We start from the raw sequence: 17244 nt of genomic DNA, 5'->3' as shown, positions 1-17244 counted from the left end.
ATCCAGGGTTGGTTCATCGGAGTTAGTTAATTCAGAGTTAGTTAATGCCCACTGCCACCTAACCTCCCCTCCCGGGTACCCTCCCTCTCTCATTGGTTTCCTCTTAAACCTTTTCTGAGAAGACACCCCACTGTATCTTCCTTCCTTCCTTCTGCTAAGAGTTATCAGCACCCCCTCTGCCTACCCAGGGGTATGGGGTGGCTGCCACCACGACCCATTCTAACCTGGAGAAGCTCCCAGCAAATGGGCAGAGAGAAGAAAGCACAGGATCTGGAGATAAGTCTGAGTTTAAATCCTCACCTTGCTAATGTCCCTCAGTTTCTCCATCTCTGAAATGGGTTCAATGATCCCAGTTTTGTCAGCTGACTGTGAGGATGGCAGGAGGTTGTTCGGGGCAGTACTGGACTCCACTAGCTACCACGGGAATCACGACAGGAAGTGGGGCCCTGGTGGGCCATTGCTCAGTGCGAGGGAGAGAAACTGGCATTTGGCCAGTGCCTGTGATGTGCCTGGCACTGTGCTTTCTGGGACGTTACATTCTTCGCATCTCAGTCTCCCAGGGGCCAGTGTGCTGTTATGATTGTCCTCATTTTGCAGATGAGGAAACTGAGACTCAGCGAGGCCAAGAGCCTTGCCCTAGGCCATACTGTACTTGGACTTCCAGCTTATGCCAGGACACTTGGGCCCTGCATTCCCCCAGCCAGGGTGGCTCCAGCTGGCAGGTAGCTTTGTGTGCCCAGAGCCGTCTTTCACTGTGTGCCAGGCTGAGCTTTGAGGACACAGAGCATTATCTTCAGGGCTCAGTGGGGGGAGCTGCAGGATTCAGCAAGATGAGCTGGAGACAGGAAAGAAGCTAGGAGGGGCGAAGAGGGAGAGAGGAGGGGGGGACAGGGAGGGAGAGAGAAAGAAGGAGAGACAGACACACACAGAGACAGATACGCACAAAAGGCGGAGAGTGAAAGGGAGGGGGTTGGAGAGAGACAAAGAGAGAAAAACCGGGTGGAGCAAAAAGACATAAATAGAGATGGGGTGGGAAGGCCAGAGAAAGATAAGGCTGAAGGGAGACAGACAGATGGACTGCCGGGGGAGGACGCAGAGGAGGGAGGGGGGTGAGGTGCACTGGGGCAGGCAGCCTCCTGCACCCCTGCTGGGCTCCCCAGTCTGCTTCCACAGGTTGTACAACAGGAGCCCTGGAGGTGGGGACATGGGTCCTACCTGGCTGTCCCCTGAGTGGCCTGGAGGATGGTGCCCGAGGCAGAGCCGCTGATTCCTTACAGCGGAACACTCCCAGCTATCAAAGCAGTGGCAGGACCTGGGGACGGGGGAGGGGGAAGCGGGGATTGGAAAAGGCAGGGGTGATGGGCGAACAGTGATGGCAGGAAGGCAGGAAGGCCAGGGTGCTGGGCTAAGGAAGCAGGGGCTGCTGTAGGCCCGGCTTTTCCTGCCTACCCTGTGGGGCGCCGAGAGATCCCCTGTCCTTGCTTCCCGGCTTGGTGGGAACAAGTCAGTTGAGGCCAGGCCACTCTTAGAGCCAGGGCCACAGGGAACCGTGTGGCAGCCAGGGGTCTGATAGGAGCCCCTCTTCCTGTCCTGAGAGGCCAGAGCTGGCCTGGGACTGGGGGTGGGTTGGGGCGGTTTCAGGGCCAACAGATCTTGGCTTTCAAACACTGCAGTTCTGCTCCTTATGAGCGGTCTCTCCAGCCAGTCCCTTCTCTCTGGGGAGTCAGGTGCTGCATCTGTAAAGTGGGACCTAAGAGTACCAGCCTCAGAGGGCAGCTGCGAGGAGGAGGAAGAGAATCGATTCATGGAAAGCTCCAGGCGAGCCCTGTTCGAGCACCCACCCTTGCCAGGTGCCAAGGAGGCTCCTGACATGGGCGCTGTGACCTTGGGATCCTGGCTGCCTGCCTCCCACCTCAGTGTCTACCTGTTCCTTCCAGGTGAGAGGAGAAGTGGCTGACCTCCCACGAAATCCGAGAGGATTCTAGGTCCTTCTAGAGTCCCCCACAAAGGGGGAGTGCCTCCTGGCGAACTGCAGCGGGCAGGACGGCAGCAGCCCACAGGCTGGGTCTCCGCAGGAGGCCACTCACTCAGGACCAAGGCCTCCCTCACTGGGTGTGGCCAGTGCCGACCAGACTGCCCCACAGACTGGCACATGCCTGAAATAGTCCCTCTCTCCATTTTCCTGATTTATGAGTCTGACCCTCGAGCTCTGTCCCTCTGTCCCACCACTTATCAAACCCCTGTTACGGGGCCAGGGTTTGGGGGAACAGATCTTGGGGATTAAGGGGGTGGTGCTCCCTACCCAGCTGGCCCTGGAGGTGCCCAGGCCTGGACAGTGCCCTATGGGAGAGGGTAAAAAGGGGGAGACTTCGAGATGGGGAGAGGGAGTGCTGTGGGCCGAGAAGGCGGAGAGGGAAAGAAGGGGGCAGACAGAGGTGGAGAAGAGGGAGGTCCGACGGATGGGAGAGAGACCCGGGTTCCAGGGGGAGGGCGCTAAGGACAGAAAGACAGAGAAGGGAAAGAGAGACAACATACACGGGGAGGGGGGTCAGACAGAGTCAGAGAGAGGAGGGCGGAGAAAGAGAGGAAAGAAAGCAAAAACCCAGCCCGAGCAGGACGGGCCGAGCAGCCAGGAGGAAGGAAGGAAAGAAGAACAAGCGACGGAGGCGGAGGCGACGCCGGGAAAGGGAGCTCGGGCCGTGGACGCCGCGCCCGCAGGAGGGTCCTGGAGGGCGCGGGGCGGCCGGACCCTCCGACAGCCAAGCCGGGGTCTGGCAGCCGGAGGGCGGGGCGGGGCCCAGGGGCAGCCCGGGGAGCCCGCCCGGGCGCTCGGGAAGGTGGGCGGGGGGGGCGGGCAGGGGCTCGAGGGCGGGGCGCGGCCGGGCGGGGCGCGGCGCGAGGGCGTGTCTGCCGCGGAGCCGCCCCCGCCCCGCCCCCGGCTTGCGCTGCGCCGCTGAGCCCGGCCGGGGCGCCGGGGCCGGGGGCGGCTGGCGCGGGCAGGAAGCGCCTCGCGGCCCGGGCCCGCCCCCCGCCTCCTGCCTCCTCCGGGCTCCCGGCTCCCGGCCGCGCCGCGCCCCATGCACTCGCCGTGCCGCGCAGCCCGCGCACGCCCGGATGGCTCGTCGCGCCGCGGGCGGCGCACCCCGTAGCGCCCGGGCCGCCGCGACCAGCCCCCCGCCGCCGCGCCCGCCATTCCGGGCCCCGCGGCCGTGCCCGCTGCCGCTGCCGCTGCTGCTGCTGCTGCTGGGGGCGGCGCGGGCCGGCGCCCTGGAGATCCAGCGCCGCTTCCCCTCGCCCACGCCCACCAACAACTTCGCCCTGGACGGCGCGGCGGGGACGGTGTACCTGGCGGCCGTCAACCGCCTCTACCAGCTGTCGAGCGCCAACCTGAGCCTGGAGGCCGAGGCGGCCGTGGGTCCCGTGGCCGACAGCCCGCTGTGTCACGCCCCGCAGCTGCCGCAGGCCTCCTGCGAGCACCCGCGGCGGCTCACCGACAACTACAACAAGATCCTGCAGCTGGACCCGGGCCAGGGCCTGGTGGTCGTGTGCGGCTCCATCTACCAGGGCTTCTGCCAGCTGCGGCGCCGGGGCAACATCTCGGCCGTGGCCGTGCGCTTCCCGCCCGCCGCGCCGTCCGCAGAGCCCGTCACGGTGTTCCCCAGCATGCTGAACGTGGCGGCCAACCACCCGAACGCGTCCACCGTCGGGCTGGTGCTGCCGCCCGCCGCCGGCACCGGGGGCAGCCGCCTCCTCGTGGGCGCCACGTACACGGGCTACGGCAGCGCCTTCTTCCCGCGCAACCGCAGCCTGGAGGACCACCGCTTTGAGAACACGCCCGAGATCGCCATCCGTTCCCTGGACGCGCGCGGCGACCTGGCCAAGCTCTTCACCTTCGACCTCAACCCTTCCGACGACAACATCCTCAAGATCAAGCAGGGGGCCAAGGAGCAGCACAAGCTGGGCTTCGTGCGCGCCTTCCTGCACCCGCCGGACCCGCCGCCGGGCGCCCCGTCCTACGCGTACCTGGCGCTCACCAGCGAGGCGCGTGCGGGCGACAAGGAGAGCCAGGCGCGGAGCCTCCTGGCGCGCATCTGCCTGCCTCGCGGCGCCGGCGGCGACGCCAAGAAGCTCACCGAGTCCTACATCCAGCTGGGCTTGCAGTGCGCGGGCGGCGCGGGCCGCGGCGACCTCTACAGCCGCCTGGTGTCGGTCTTTCCCGCACGCGAGCTGCTCTTTGCCGTCTTCGAGCGGCCCCAGGGGGTCCCCGCGCCCCGTGCGGCTCCCGCCGCGCTCTGCGCCTTCAGCTTCGCCGACGTGCAAGCGGCCATCCGCGCCGCGCGCACCGCCTGCTTCGTGGAGCCGGCATCCGACGTGGTGGCGGTGCTCGACAGCGTGGTGCAGGGCACCGGGCCAGGCTGCGACAGCAAGCGCAACATCCAGGTACGTCCAGGCGGTGCGGGGGAGCCGGCTCAGGTCGCCAAGGGAGAGCGGGCCGGTAACTAGGCGGGTTGCGCGCTTAGCGGGTCACTGGTGCGAGCGTACGGGGACACAGTGTGGACTCTGGGCCACAGGTGCGTTTGCGGGGACTTAGTTGTACTCTCGGGGGTACAGGTGTCAGCCGAGATGGGGGCAACTAGCGCGAATATGGCCCAGGTGTGCGTGTGAGGTCATTCAGTTGAGTGCTGGCGTACAGGTGCGCATACCTAGGTGTGTGGGAGGGGTTCAGGTTGTGGTGTGGATGGGTACGTGCTGAAGAGAGCTCAAGGTGTATATATAGCTCAGGTGTGCACCTGGAGGTGGGTCATGGGCGGTGAGCACGCGGCAATTGAGTGTAAGTCTGACCAAAGGCCTCAGTGGGGAGGTGCCAGGGCCAGGGGGATATGCCCGGGGTAGGACTGGCCCAGAGGCTCAGGAGGGAATGAGGGGCCAGGCGTGGGGGCACACCAGCTGGTGGGAAGGGGACCCAAGTGTCTGGAGCTGGGTTGGGGAGTGACGGGGGAGGGGGAGGGCCAGGTTCGGGGATCAATGTGTGTGTTGAAGTTGTGTGGACGTGATATAAGGGTGCCGAGGGAATTTTGTGCAGTTCTCTCCAAGTAGGGCGCACCAGCAAGGGGTCACTTCTTTAGGGGGCCCTGGGAAATGGAACCCTGCACCCTTTCCACACTCTGCATCTGTGTCAGAGTCTGGGGATCCATTTGAGCCCCAGGCTTTGCCACTGCCCTAGGAAGCCTCCGTTTCTCCTTCTGCAAATGCCAAACTGACTCCTGGTGATTACAGAGCCCTCCTTGGGGCCAGGCCCCCGATTGCCCTGCCCCATTCCTTCTCTGTGGTCCTCAGGCTGTGGCAAGAATCTCATGAGCTTAATTATTCTGCCGTGGGTGTGCCCAACGCTGGGACTTACAGAAAACGCAGATTCCTTCTCTTATAGTCAGGCTCCCATGGCTGCCCACCACCCGGCTGGCTGGCTGCCCTGAGAATAAAGGTCACGGTGGGTGAGCAGGGCAGACTGTCCCAGGGAGCAAGGGCCAGCCAGATGAGGGCTGGCCGCCCAGCGCTGTGGTTGAGACATCCACCATTCCTCCTCCCAGAGCTACATACCCCAGTGGGCTGTGTTTGAGGGGTGAGTTTTGTTTATGGAGGTCTCAGGGCTAGGAGTGAGTGGGGTGTCGGCCCTACTCTATGGAAGGAAGACCTTGTTGGGGGACCAAAGCCTTTCCTCAACCTTTCCAGGCCCTGTATGTCCATCCAGGCCCTCAGCGAGTCTGTCCCTTTGGGCCTTCACAGTCTCCTCCCCCCCTCTGGCAGGAACCTTCCCAGTTCCTAAGGTCCATTATTTTCAGCCTGGCCTCATGCAAGTGACTCATTCTGTTGAAGGGGGCTGGGGCTTCCTTCTTTTTAGGGGGCAGGGCCACTCCAAGGACACAGCCCCAGGGACAGAGTGGCCAAGGGCCTCCTCCTGACCCCAGGGTGAGGTGGATTCTCAGCTCTCAGTCACTCTCCCTGTGTCCTCCCCATCCCTCTCCCTTTCCCCATACCCAGCTATAGGCACAGGCCAGTGCCACTGGGCAGGCTCTCCCAGATGTGTAAAATCAAGGCCCCCGGGTGGGGGTGGGGAGGGTGGCCATTATTCTTGCTCCAGGCTGTTGCCAGCTCCCCAGTTATAGGTTAAGAATTTGGACTGCGCACCCTGGGTTCAAACCCTGCTCTGCCACTTCCCAGCTATGTGACTTTGGCAACGGACTTAACCTCTCCGTGCCTCCATTTCCTCATCTGTAAAGTGGAAATAATAACAACAAATCTCTCAGGGCTAAATGAACTAATTAGTGTGAAGCGCTTATCTGGCACATAATAAGCACCTGGTAGAGAGAGGCATGCTGTTCCTGTTGCCATTACCCCAGGGGACAGTCTCAACGTTAAGTCTGGGCTTGGTCCTGAACAGCAAAGAGGGGCCTGTTTTGGCTTCTTCTGCAGCAGAGATGACTCCACCCTCTCCCACCTCTAGAAACCTCAATAACCATTTCCAAACCTCGACTGGGTGCCCGGCCCTGTGTGTGTGTGTGTGTGGGGGGGGACAAAGGTGACTCGGTTGCTGCTCCTGTGGGTCACGCAGGCGAGCAGAGGACTGGGGTGCAGCCAGGCTCTTACAGCCGGAGGGAGGAGGGAGCCAGGAGAGGGGCAGCAGGGCTTCTGGGGGAGTGATATCAAAGCAGAGGTGGGTGAGCAGGAGTAGCCACCTGAGGCTGGCAGGAGAGGAGGGAAGGGTCCAGGCAGAGGGAACAGCCTATGCAAACACCTGCAGGTCGGATACAGCAAATGGGCTAGAGCAACTGAACGGAGTGGGGAGACGGGTGGGGCCTGCAGGGTGCAGGTTGGCCGTATGATGGAGCTGGGACTGTATCCTGGGGACATCGGGAGCCATGAAGGGTTTTAGCCAGAGGAGTGATAGGACTTGAATGAGCATCTGCATGTGGAATGGGAATGATGATAAAAGTACCTACTTTGCAGGTGGGAATTCCATGAGCTAATACTTGGGAAGCTCTTCGTAGAGTGGCTGGCACATGTGCTTGCAATTACTATGATTATTTTCATTTTATTTTTTATTAATGAAACATTTTTATTTTATATACATATTTTTTGTTTATTGATGAGAGAGAGAGAGAGAGAGAGAGAGAGAGAGAGAAGAGAAACACTGATTTGTTGTTCCACTTATTTATGCATGCATTCGTTGAGTCTTATATGTGCCCTGACTGGGGATCAAACCAGCAACCGTGGCATATCGGCAGGATGCTGTCACTAACTAAGCTCCCTGGCCAGTGCTTACTATGATCATTTGTAACATAATTATTTTAGAAAGTCCCTAGGTGATTGGTGAGAAGGAAAGAGGAGAGACAGGGAGAGAGTAGTTGGGAGGCTGGTGCCATCTCCCAGGCAGGAGATGCACTCACTCATTCGCAAATATTTCTCCAACACTCGCCGCGGTGGGCGCTGGGCGCAGCAGTGCAGGCAGTGGGCCAGGCCTTGTTCTTGGGGACCTGATGGGCCATCGGGGGGCAGAGAAGGAAGCAGTGGGCTTGGGACAGATTTGGCTGCCAGGATGTAGCCCCAGAGGTGGGGACCGACAGGATGGAGGGGAAGGAAGCTGCCCAGCCTGGCCCGGCATCAGATGGAAGTTGGGCTAGGGGACAGCACCTTGTTCTTCCATCTGTTCTCCAAGGACATCTGACCTCCAGGCAAGGGAGGTGGCTTGGCCAGGCCCCTGGAAACTCAGCTTCCTGCAGTTGTGGGCTGTTTTGTTTTGTTTTGTTTTAATCCTCACCAGAGGATGTGTTTTTATTGATATGTATTTATATTTATTTATTTAAATTGTTTTATTGTTGACAGTTTACAGATGTCTCCCACTTTCCCTGCCCCCCCCCTCACTTTTTATTGATTTCTAGAGAGAGAGAGAGAGGAGGGGAGAGACCAGGGTTGCCTGAAACACAGGTATGTGCCCTGACTAGGAATCAAACCCGCAACCTCTTGGCGTACGGGATGATGCTCCAACCAACTGAGCCACCTGGCCAGGGCCCACCGTTGTTTTTGGGGTCTCTCAACCCCACAGCCTCAGTCGGGGTAATTTTGGGCAGGCTTTTTCCTCTGCTCTCCACCTTTAAGACAATGAAGTGTCAGCATCCACTGCCACCTTCCATCTGGGAATCTGGCAGAGAAGGGAGGAGCTACTGAGGTGTGAGGTCAGAGGCGGGGAACCTCCGAGGGCCCCAGCTTTGTCCCTGATTGTTTTTGGCATATTTGGGGCTGTCGGACTATTTTGATAAAATGAGAGTGAGGAAATTAGCCTTCCTTGCGTATAGCGTGGATTCCTTCCGTCACCTCATGTTTGAGGTGAAAGCAAGTTTGGGAAGTTGCCACAGCTATCAAGGGGAGAAACTGAGGTACAGGGTCACCAGCAAGGCAAGGGCAGGCTGAGTCTTTTTTAAAATTTTAAATATATATTTTTTATTGATTTCAGAGAGGAAGGGAGAGGGAGAGACAGAAACATCAGTGATGAAATCGAATCATTGATCGGCTGCCTCCTGCACGCCCCACACTAGTCGAGCCTGCAACCCAGGCCTGTGCCCAGACCAAGAATCAAACTGTGACCTCCTGGCTCATAGGTGATGCTCAACCACTGAGCTGGGTGAGGCTGAGTCTTCCTTCCTTCCCCGAGCTCCCCCACTGTCACCTTTGAATGACCATAGTATTTGTGTTTTTAAATCAAAAAGAAAACTGACAGGGAGATGTCAGTGCTTCATTTTCAAGGTGTCTTTTTATAGTAAAGGTGGAAAAAAACCCTCAGGCGGTTTTAAACTGGCATGTGGTGGGTGGGTGCTCATTGTCAAGAAGGCGTTTTCTGAACCAATTTAGGGGTTGAAATGCTGGGTGGAGGTGGAGGGAGACAGCTCCCAAGATGGGCTTTATAGATGGAATTGGAATGGGGCTGGGAGTGAGCTCCCCGTGGCCAAGGGTAGAAGCAGAGACACTTGGTAGGACTCAGGAGAAGGGGTTCCCGTGAGGTTGGCCAGGATGACTTTCTAACCTAGAGAGATAGACAGGGCTTGGGCCAGAAGACTGTTACTATCCCTCCCCACCCTGGGAAAGTCATCCATTTTGATTCCCAAGTAGGTAAGGGTAAAGCTGACCTTGAGTTCTGTTCTCCTCCCTGTGTGATCTCTGGGCCTCATGCTTTCTCATTGCTAAACCGGCCAGTGTCTTCTGAGGATGTGGGCAGATTAAAATCTCACATACAGCGCCTAAAAATGGCAGGCGGAGGAAAAGAGTGCATCAGAGGAAAATGTGTTCGGTGTGTGGAACAGCCAGCTGGGCAGGGTGTGCTCAGAGGAGGGAGGATGCTTTAGAGCAGCGGTTCTCAACCTGTGGGTCGCGACCCCTTTGGGGGTCGAGCGACCCTTTCACAGGGGTCACCTAAGACTATCGGAAAACACATATATAATTACATATTGTTTTTGTGATTAATCACTCTGCTTTAATTATGTTCAATTTGTAACAATGAAAATACATCCTGCATATCAGATATTTACATTACTATTCATAACAGTAGCAACATTCCAGTTATGAAGTAGCAACGAAAATAATTTTATGGTTGGGGGTCACTATAACATGAGGAACTGTATTAAAGGGTCACGGCATTAGGAAGGTTGAGAACCACTGCTTTAGAGGGTCACACAGGCCCTAAAGGTGAGCAGGCGGGTCTAGAGCTGCGGGGGTCCCAGCGAGCTCAGGGGCGGGAGGGCCTGGGTTGGGATGAGTAGAGTGAGCCTGCTGTCACTACTGTGCTGGGGTTAGGCGCTGAGCTTCTGATGTACCTGAGGGTGTGCGGAGGGTAGGTGCCCTCTTGGCTCTCTGGGGCTGAGCTCTGAGCTCTGAGCAGGGACACTGTGCCGGCCCTTCACGAACACCAATGCCTTTGATCTCACAGTCCCCCCGCCCCCCTCCCCGAGGCAGGAAGTGCTGTTATCCCCAGTTTACACACGGGGAAACTGAGGCCAGGGCCACACAGCTGATCAGCAGTGTGACTGCTGACTGCAGAGTCCACGCTGGGTGATGGCGCTGTCAGTTGTGAGCTCTGTGGCAAGTTGTACAGTTGCACCCCCTCCCCCGCCTCATGGAAATCTGGGTGTTGCCCTTGGTAAAAACCCCCTTCTGTGATAGCACCTCCATGCAGGCCCCAGATGGAGCTAGGAATGACGCTACAGTGACTCAGATCCAGAGACGGGTGCGCCCGGCTGGGGCATCTGCAGAGGCCGGGCCGTAAGTTGGGGGCTATAGCTGATGGGGCCTCCCGCGGAAGTGGGGGAGGCAGGGGAACACCTGGTTGCATTCGGCTCTGAAAATTGGATTGATTGCCTAGGTTCCGGCAGGTGTGAGCCCCTGGCCTTTTGGGTGTGCCAATGAGGGATGTGGTCGATTTGAACGATGACTTGACACATCCCTTTCAACACTGACCCCAGCCCTACCCGGTACAGACCGTGCTGGGCACTGGGCCTCCCTGCAGGGAGCACCTCACTGCCTGGCGTTGGAGAGGAGGTGGATGGAGGCTCTGTCATGGCCCTGGCCACGACCACAGTAAGACCTGCCACACCCAGGCAGCCCAGACTGGCGGGTGAGTGCTGGACCCTGGATGTCCCCGTCGGTGAAGGGCTCGGCCGAGGGAAGAAGGGGCGCCTGGCCTTCAGTGTCTCCCAGGCCCTGTGTGAGTCGGGGTCGGTCCCGGCAGAACACCCTCGGCAGGAGTTCGTTTTGCCCGCCCACAGCTGCTGGTCTTCATGGAGAGTAAGGAGCGGGCCGGTTCCAAGTTCTGGTTGCTGCAGGGGGAAGAGGTGGTGTGAATGGAAGGAGCATGAGGGCCTGAGCCCCTGGGAACGAGGGGCCCCTTCCCTGGTCTGGACCTCCGTTTCCTGCTCTGAGCTGGCACATGGGGTGCAAGGAAGCTCTCACTCTGTCACCAGAACGGCTGCCATCAGCATCATTATTATTCCTGTTGCTGTTTCTTGGGAACTTATTCTGTGTTGGGCCTCTACAAAGCACTTTACATGTAGTATACCTCTTAATACCCCCCCCCAAAGCAGAAGGAATTGGTATCCCCGATCTACAAAAAGGGGACGCAGAGGCCCGCAGGGACGCAGGGACTTGCCTGCGGTCACAGTGGGTGAAACGTGGAGCCGGTGCCTGGCCGCAGAGTCTGTGCTCCTCACCTTCAATCTCTGGGTCCTCTGAAAACACCGAGCAAAGGCGTGTGTGAGCCAGAGGGCCCCTGACGTCCCAGTGGGAAGGGGTGAATGGGTCCATTTTAAAGGTGGAAAAACTGAGGCCCAGGGAAGTTCTGCTCCCACTGGGGCTGCTCTGGGAGTAGTGAGAGCTTTCTAGTGGGGCCTGTGGAACTGCCAAACCCCAGTACCCAGCATGATCCCAAGCGGGGGTCAGCCCCCACCCCCGCCCCCGAGTGTGGGGCCCCTGCTCCCCAGGACTGCAGCTACCTTCACCTACCAGAGCCCAGCACCTCCTGGACAGCATCTCCTACCTGTCTGTCCTCCTGGTGGAGGATGCTCTGAAGTGTGGCAGTATGGTGGGGCGGGGGTGGAGGGGGGGTGGGGAGGGGGCAGAGGGGGAGAGGCTCAGCTTTGTTACATGGCAGCCCCCAAAAGGGATGAATCAGACCCTGCCCCTACTCTCCAGGAATCCCCCCCACCCTTCAGATGGTCAGGGAGGAGATCATGACAAAAGACATGCTGTAGCCAAAGCCACACACTGACCAGCCTCATCTGAGGAAGTCAGGGAGGGCTTCCTGGAAGAAGGTGACGTTGGAGCAGGACTTTGACAGATGGGGCTGGGGAAGGCATTCCAGGCAGAGGACACAGCAGGGGCAGAGGCCCAGAGATGTGGTAGAACGTGGCTTGGGTAACAGGCAGAGATGAAACTGGGAGTGTGTGGGGTCTGGGGTGTAGGCCAAGGATTTGGACCCTGTCCTGTGGGCTGTGGAGAGCCAGCGAGGGTTTGGGAAGAGCGAGACAGTTGATCTGTTTCTAGAAGGGACTGTGGGTGCGAGCCCCGAATTAGTCCTGCCAGGTGCTGGCAGAAGCAGGAGGCTCTCTCTCAGAGCCGCCCCCCCCCCCCCCCCCCCCGCCTCTGGACCAGGTGACTCCCCAGGGCCAGCTCTGACAACGGTGTGGGGATTGCCATGGAAACCAGCAGGTCTCCACATGGGGACAGGCCCGGAAAGTCCCCTGGCGCCAGCCACGTGGATTTGGATCCTGGCTACTACCCCTAGAGCGAGTCTGTTTTTTTCCTTCCAAAGCCCATGTTTGGGCCAGGGCGAACCATACGGGCCACCAGGACGGGCCTTGCACTGCCCACTCTCCTGCTAATACTCCATGCCACCTGGATCCGCCCATCCCTGGGCCCGTGTGGCTCGCCCCGCCCACTCCACTGTCCTTTACCCTGAAATATAATAAATCACGTGCTGGAGGAGGGAGGAAGCTGTAAGCTCCATTACGAGGTTCCGTGAGGCCCCAGTGGGGCGTTAATCATATAGCACTTTCTGCTCTGATCGGTCAATAATGGGGGGGCAGTGGGCGAAGCCTCGAAGTGGAAGCCAGGCCCGGGAGAGGAGCTAAAGGGGGATCAGCACCCACCCCCGCCCCCGAAGCCCCTCTCAGGATGCGTCCACCGTCTGTGTTTGAGCCTCCAGAAGTGGACATTTCCCTGGTGGGCCTCAGTTTCCCCAGCTTGCAACCCAGGGCATTTCCAGCTCCAAGTAGCCACGCTCCCAGCAGCTGTGGGCAACGCCCGCCCGACAGAGCAGCTGATGACAGGCTGTGGTGGAGGGCCAGGACTCTGGAGCTTGCCTGCCTGGTGTGAAGCTCCCATCTAGACATAATGGCTGTGTGACTTGGGGCAGATCCCTGCACCTCTCTGTGCCCCAGTTACCTTTGCTGTAAAGTAGCCTCCACGCGTCAGGGTGTGGTGAGGGTTCAGTGAGGTTATGCAGGCCGAGATCTGCGCACAAAGTAAACAGTAGCTGATGATTATTGTCATGTTGTTGATACGACTGTATTGTTATTACTAGAAGCTGTCACTTCCCAACTAGGGGTTGGTCCCTGAACTGGGACCTGGTCAACTAGAGAGAGGGACCCACGTGTCACCTCCCTGTCTCCAGCACATGGGACTTGGCCCAGGGAAGTTTGCTGGGGTCCCCAGGCCAGCCCTGTCCCCTCAGCTGCGCCCACAGCAGTTGTACCGTGACTCTGGGACCCAGGCCAGCACCCTCGGGAGGAGAGTGTGAGTTCCAGCCTCTAGGGCCCTGGAGCCCAGGAGGAGGAAGGCAGCCTGTGCGGGAGAGGCAGCCGGCTCTCAGCTTCTCCTGGCCCGCATCCCCTTCAGGGAAGAAGCTGGGACACAACTGTTCCGGGTAAGGATGGCCGTGGCCCTGCACTGCCGCACTGCCACCCCGCCCCCGTTAGAGCCGGTGGGAGGGAGTGACTTCTCACTGGGGCTGCCCGTCCCACTCTGTGCTCCTCTGGGACCCTGGGGGGAGGGCGGGAAGCGGGGCCAGGCTGGGCTGGAATGAGAAACAGCTTCAAGAAGGGGGAGCGGAGTGTCTGGGGGGCGGGGGGAGGGGGCACGTCCAGCTAACAAAACAATGGCTGCTTGAGTCAGCGGCTGTGGCCTTCGTTCCCAGGCGGGCCCTGAGGAGCAGGCCTGGCCCAGCTCCCAACATCCCGGCGGCACTGCTGACCCCGCCTCACCTGCTTCACTTTGGGAAGTGGGAGAGCGGCTCGTCCTGGGGGCTCCCCACTCCTCAGGCATCCCCGAGCTTCTGCCCAGTGGCCTGCAGAGCCACCTGGGAACGTTTGTTATGGTGTTGCTGTTACTGTCCCCACTTTACAGATGAGGAGACTGAGGCTCAGAGGGAATGGGGCACCCCACCGTGTTAAGAGCCATGAAGCGTGGCACATTAGGGGCCTCGGCTTCTGTCTGTGCGGGGGACACAGCAAGAGTGTGTGGGCCCCCTGCTCCCATCCCCATCCCAGGACAGCCAGGCCTCTGACCTCAGCCTGGGGGCTGTCCCTCCAGGCTGTGTCCAGCCCCTCCGCAGGCCCGGCGTGTTTGGGGTGGGTGGACACTTATGTTCAGGGCAGCCTGGCCAGCTGGCTCACACAGCCCTTCTTGACGGTGCCCAGTTGGCCTGGATGGCCTCAGTGCCCTGGGCCTGGGTGACCTGCCTCCTCCAGAGAGGGGGTTGGGGAGACCACGCAGGCTTCTCGAGCTCCGGAAGGGTCTGCGTGAACTGCTGTGGCCAGTTCACCCTCCTGATTCAGGCAGCCGGGGGCAAGGTGGGGAATTACTGCGCCGTGTGTTCTGCGGGAGTCTCTGCCCCTCCGTGTGCCGTCGTTTCCCCCCTCCATGGCTTTTGCTCTCCAGCTCAGGGCCAGGCCTCCTATTGTTCTCTGGCCTGTTGGCCATCCTCTCCAGCCCTGGCCCGTCCAGGAAGCGGGCGTCTTGATCACCCACAGGGAGGTGCTGGTATTTCCTCTCTGGGTAGCAGGCAGCTTCCTCCTGGGCATGGGGGCCAGTGCGAGAGGCCCCCCAGCATGGAGTCCATTCTGACCTCTCCCAGGGCCAGCAAACAGTAGCCCAGAGCTCTTTCCAAGCCTCCGTTTATCCTCAGCCAGGTGTCAGCTCAGTGGACTCCTAGCCCGGGAGGTACGGCGTCCAGAGAGGCCCCACAGGCTGATGTGGGAGGGAGGAGTTTGGGTTTGAGGATCATAGGTGTGCCTTCACATCCGGACCTGACCTGTGTCCTTGGGTGACCTTGAGGACACTGTCCCCTTTGACCTCAGCGCTTCTGCAGAAGGATGGGGGAGGAGTTACTCAGCTGGGCTTTGCAGGAAGCAACAATCCAGGCCCTTTTGTCTGGGCCTGGCTTTTGAGGCCCCCATTACATTGCACCTGCCTGGTCCCTGTTGGCTCCCTCCACCCGGCTCCTGTCTCTGGGGCATCTCCTGGCTGCTCCTCCGCTGTCCACGCTGAGGGAGAAGGAGCGGCCGGGACAGAAGGTCGAGGGGAACAGAGGGGCCGGCCAGACCCAGTAAGACCTTGAGGGCCCAGGAGCCAAGTTTGGGTTTATGTCGAGGGCACTGGGGATCCATTGAAGGCTGTTGAGCTGTGGTGGGGGTACAGCCTGTTTTGGGTTTTTTGTTTTTTTTTTTTTTTAATAAACTTTTTATTTTGGGGTAATTTTAGATTTATAGGAAAGTTACACCGATAGTTCCTACATACCCTTCCCTCAGTTTCCCCACTGCTAAGGTCTTCCATTACCTTAGGACATTTGTCTAAAGTAAGAAACCCACACAGGTAATTTGCTCTCAGCTAAACTCCAGATTTTACTCCACGAACGTCCTTTTACTTTTCCAGGCCCCCCCTTTGCATTTAGTGCTTCGTAGTTTGAAGGTTACTTTTGGCTGCTGTGGAGGGTGGGTGGGAGGTGCCCCCTTAGCCGCAGCCCAGGAGAGGTGAGCGGAGGGCCATCTGTAGTCTGCCGCCTAATACCCGAAAGTGTGCTTTCCGCCCCTGGCAGTGAAACCGCACTTGCCCAAGATCACAGTTCAATAACAATAAAAAACTTGAGGCAGGAAGATACACGAAGTCCCAACAGCCGGTGTAGTCTCCACCTGGGACGGAACCACGGGGTCTTGCAGCCTGCCGTGGTGCCCACCATCGCCGCCTCATCCTCCTCAGAGCGCCACCTGCGGTGCGACTGAGGTTTGGTGGGGTCTGCGGGCAGGATGTGGGAGGCCTGAGAAGCGAGGCTCTTGAAGCTCTTACTCCAACTGGCTTCCTGGGGAGAGAAAGTCAACACAATTACAGCTGGTAGTGAAATCGATATGTCAGAGTTTTAATGGGAGAGTGGGCAGAGCTGAGCTTTGGCACCAGGAGGCAGCTAGCCGGAGGGGTCAGGGAGCGTCCTGCTCTCAGAAAAGAGCTGAGACCAGGGGCTGCTGCGCGTCCCATTTTAGAGAGGGATAAACGGAAGTTCTTAGAGGAGTCAACACTAGCCGCCAGGTGTTGTCTGGGCCTGGACACCTGCCTCCCCTGTGTGGCCACACGCAGAGCAGGCGTACGATTGACCCATAGAGTTCCCTTAGTGCCCCGGCCTGGCAGTGTTGCTCTCAGTCTCCCTCCTGCTTGGAAGGGAGCAGGCCAATGCAGTTGTTCACACTTTAGTCAGAATTAGTTTTCTTTCTTTAGTAAATACTCACCCCAGAGCTCAGTCTCTGCCCTGGGACTACCGTGCACAGGCTACCGTGATAAATGAAGGGGGTGACGGGCACAGAGCCTTCACCGAGGAAGGGGGGTTGTTTTGAGTCACACTTCAAAGGCTGGCTAAAAACGTACTGGCTGGGCATGCCTGGCAAAGGGAACCGCGGGGTGAAGACAAGGGGTCTGAGCGGCTCTTAGATGCGGAAAGGGCACTGGCCGCTGAGGAAACAGCATTGCGAAGGTTCGGGAGCCCTGGAGGGGAAATGTGGCCCCATTTGAGGAACTGCAGAGATTGGTATCTCGCCGCAGAGGGTGGGGCACAGGGAAGAAGTGAGACTGAGGCCTGACCAGTTGGCAAGACCCAGATCACAAAGGCCTTGGGTGCCAGGCTTGATACTGAGGACAGCTGGGAGCCAGAGCAAGGTTTGGCTCCGGGGAGGCCTGGCCAGTTTTGCTCTTGGAAAGGTGACCCTTGTGGGTCGCAGGGAGCTGCTGGGACAGTCCAGCCCTCCCCCCACCGCCAGGGGAATGACTGTTGCTGACAGGCCCACGCGGAGTGAGACTTGAAGGGAGGCGGGTGCTAAGGAAGGAGTTCCAAGCAGTGTCGTCTGGTCAGAGGGGTATTTTGGGCCCGTGGAGCCGGCCTCCCCAGGAGACCAAGTTCGGCTGAGGCCACACGTGGGACAGCTGCCTGGTCCCCAAGCCTACTGTCCCCGTTTTCCGGGCCGGCAGCCCCTCCCCCAACAGGGGAGGCATTTCCCGCTTCCATTCTTGAGCCAGTTCAAAGCCTTGTGACTTCCCCTGGCGGCGAGGGAGTCAGCTTACCCCTCGGAGCTCAGATCATCCGGAGCGGCCGATGGGCTACTTCTCCTTTAAAAAAATTTTTTTTAATTTTATTTTTAGGATGAGAAAAAAAAAGTTGGAGCA

At 59.1% G+C, this 17244-nt stretch overlaps 1 protein-coding gene across 1 annotated transcript in view; it reads left to right on the top strand.

Annotated features, from left to right (window-relative positions):
* Window positions 1-3114: 3114 nt before the first annotated feature.
* The window catches only part of PLXND1 (plexin D1), a gene marked incomplete at its 5' end in the record, with an annotated part of 53105 nt that continues 38975 nt past the window's right edge, over window positions 3115-17244 (top strand). Inside the window, one exon of the mRNA XM_081105870.1 lies at window positions 3115-4440. Within this exon, the coding sequence (XP_080961996.1) occupies window positions 3115-4440 (1326 nt within the window). The remainder of the gene's footprint in view (window positions 4441-17244) is intronic.

This window comes from Myotis nattereri (assembly GCF_964212035.1).
Source record: "Myotis nattereri genome assembly, chromosome: 14".
Classification (NCBI taxonomy): domain Eukaryota; kingdom Metazoa; phylum Chordata; class Mammalia; order Chiroptera; family Vespertilionidae; genus Myotis; species Myotis nattereri.
The sequence above is the reverse complement of the archived record's forward strand: the minus strand, read 5'-3'. Positions and strand labels throughout refer to the sequence as shown.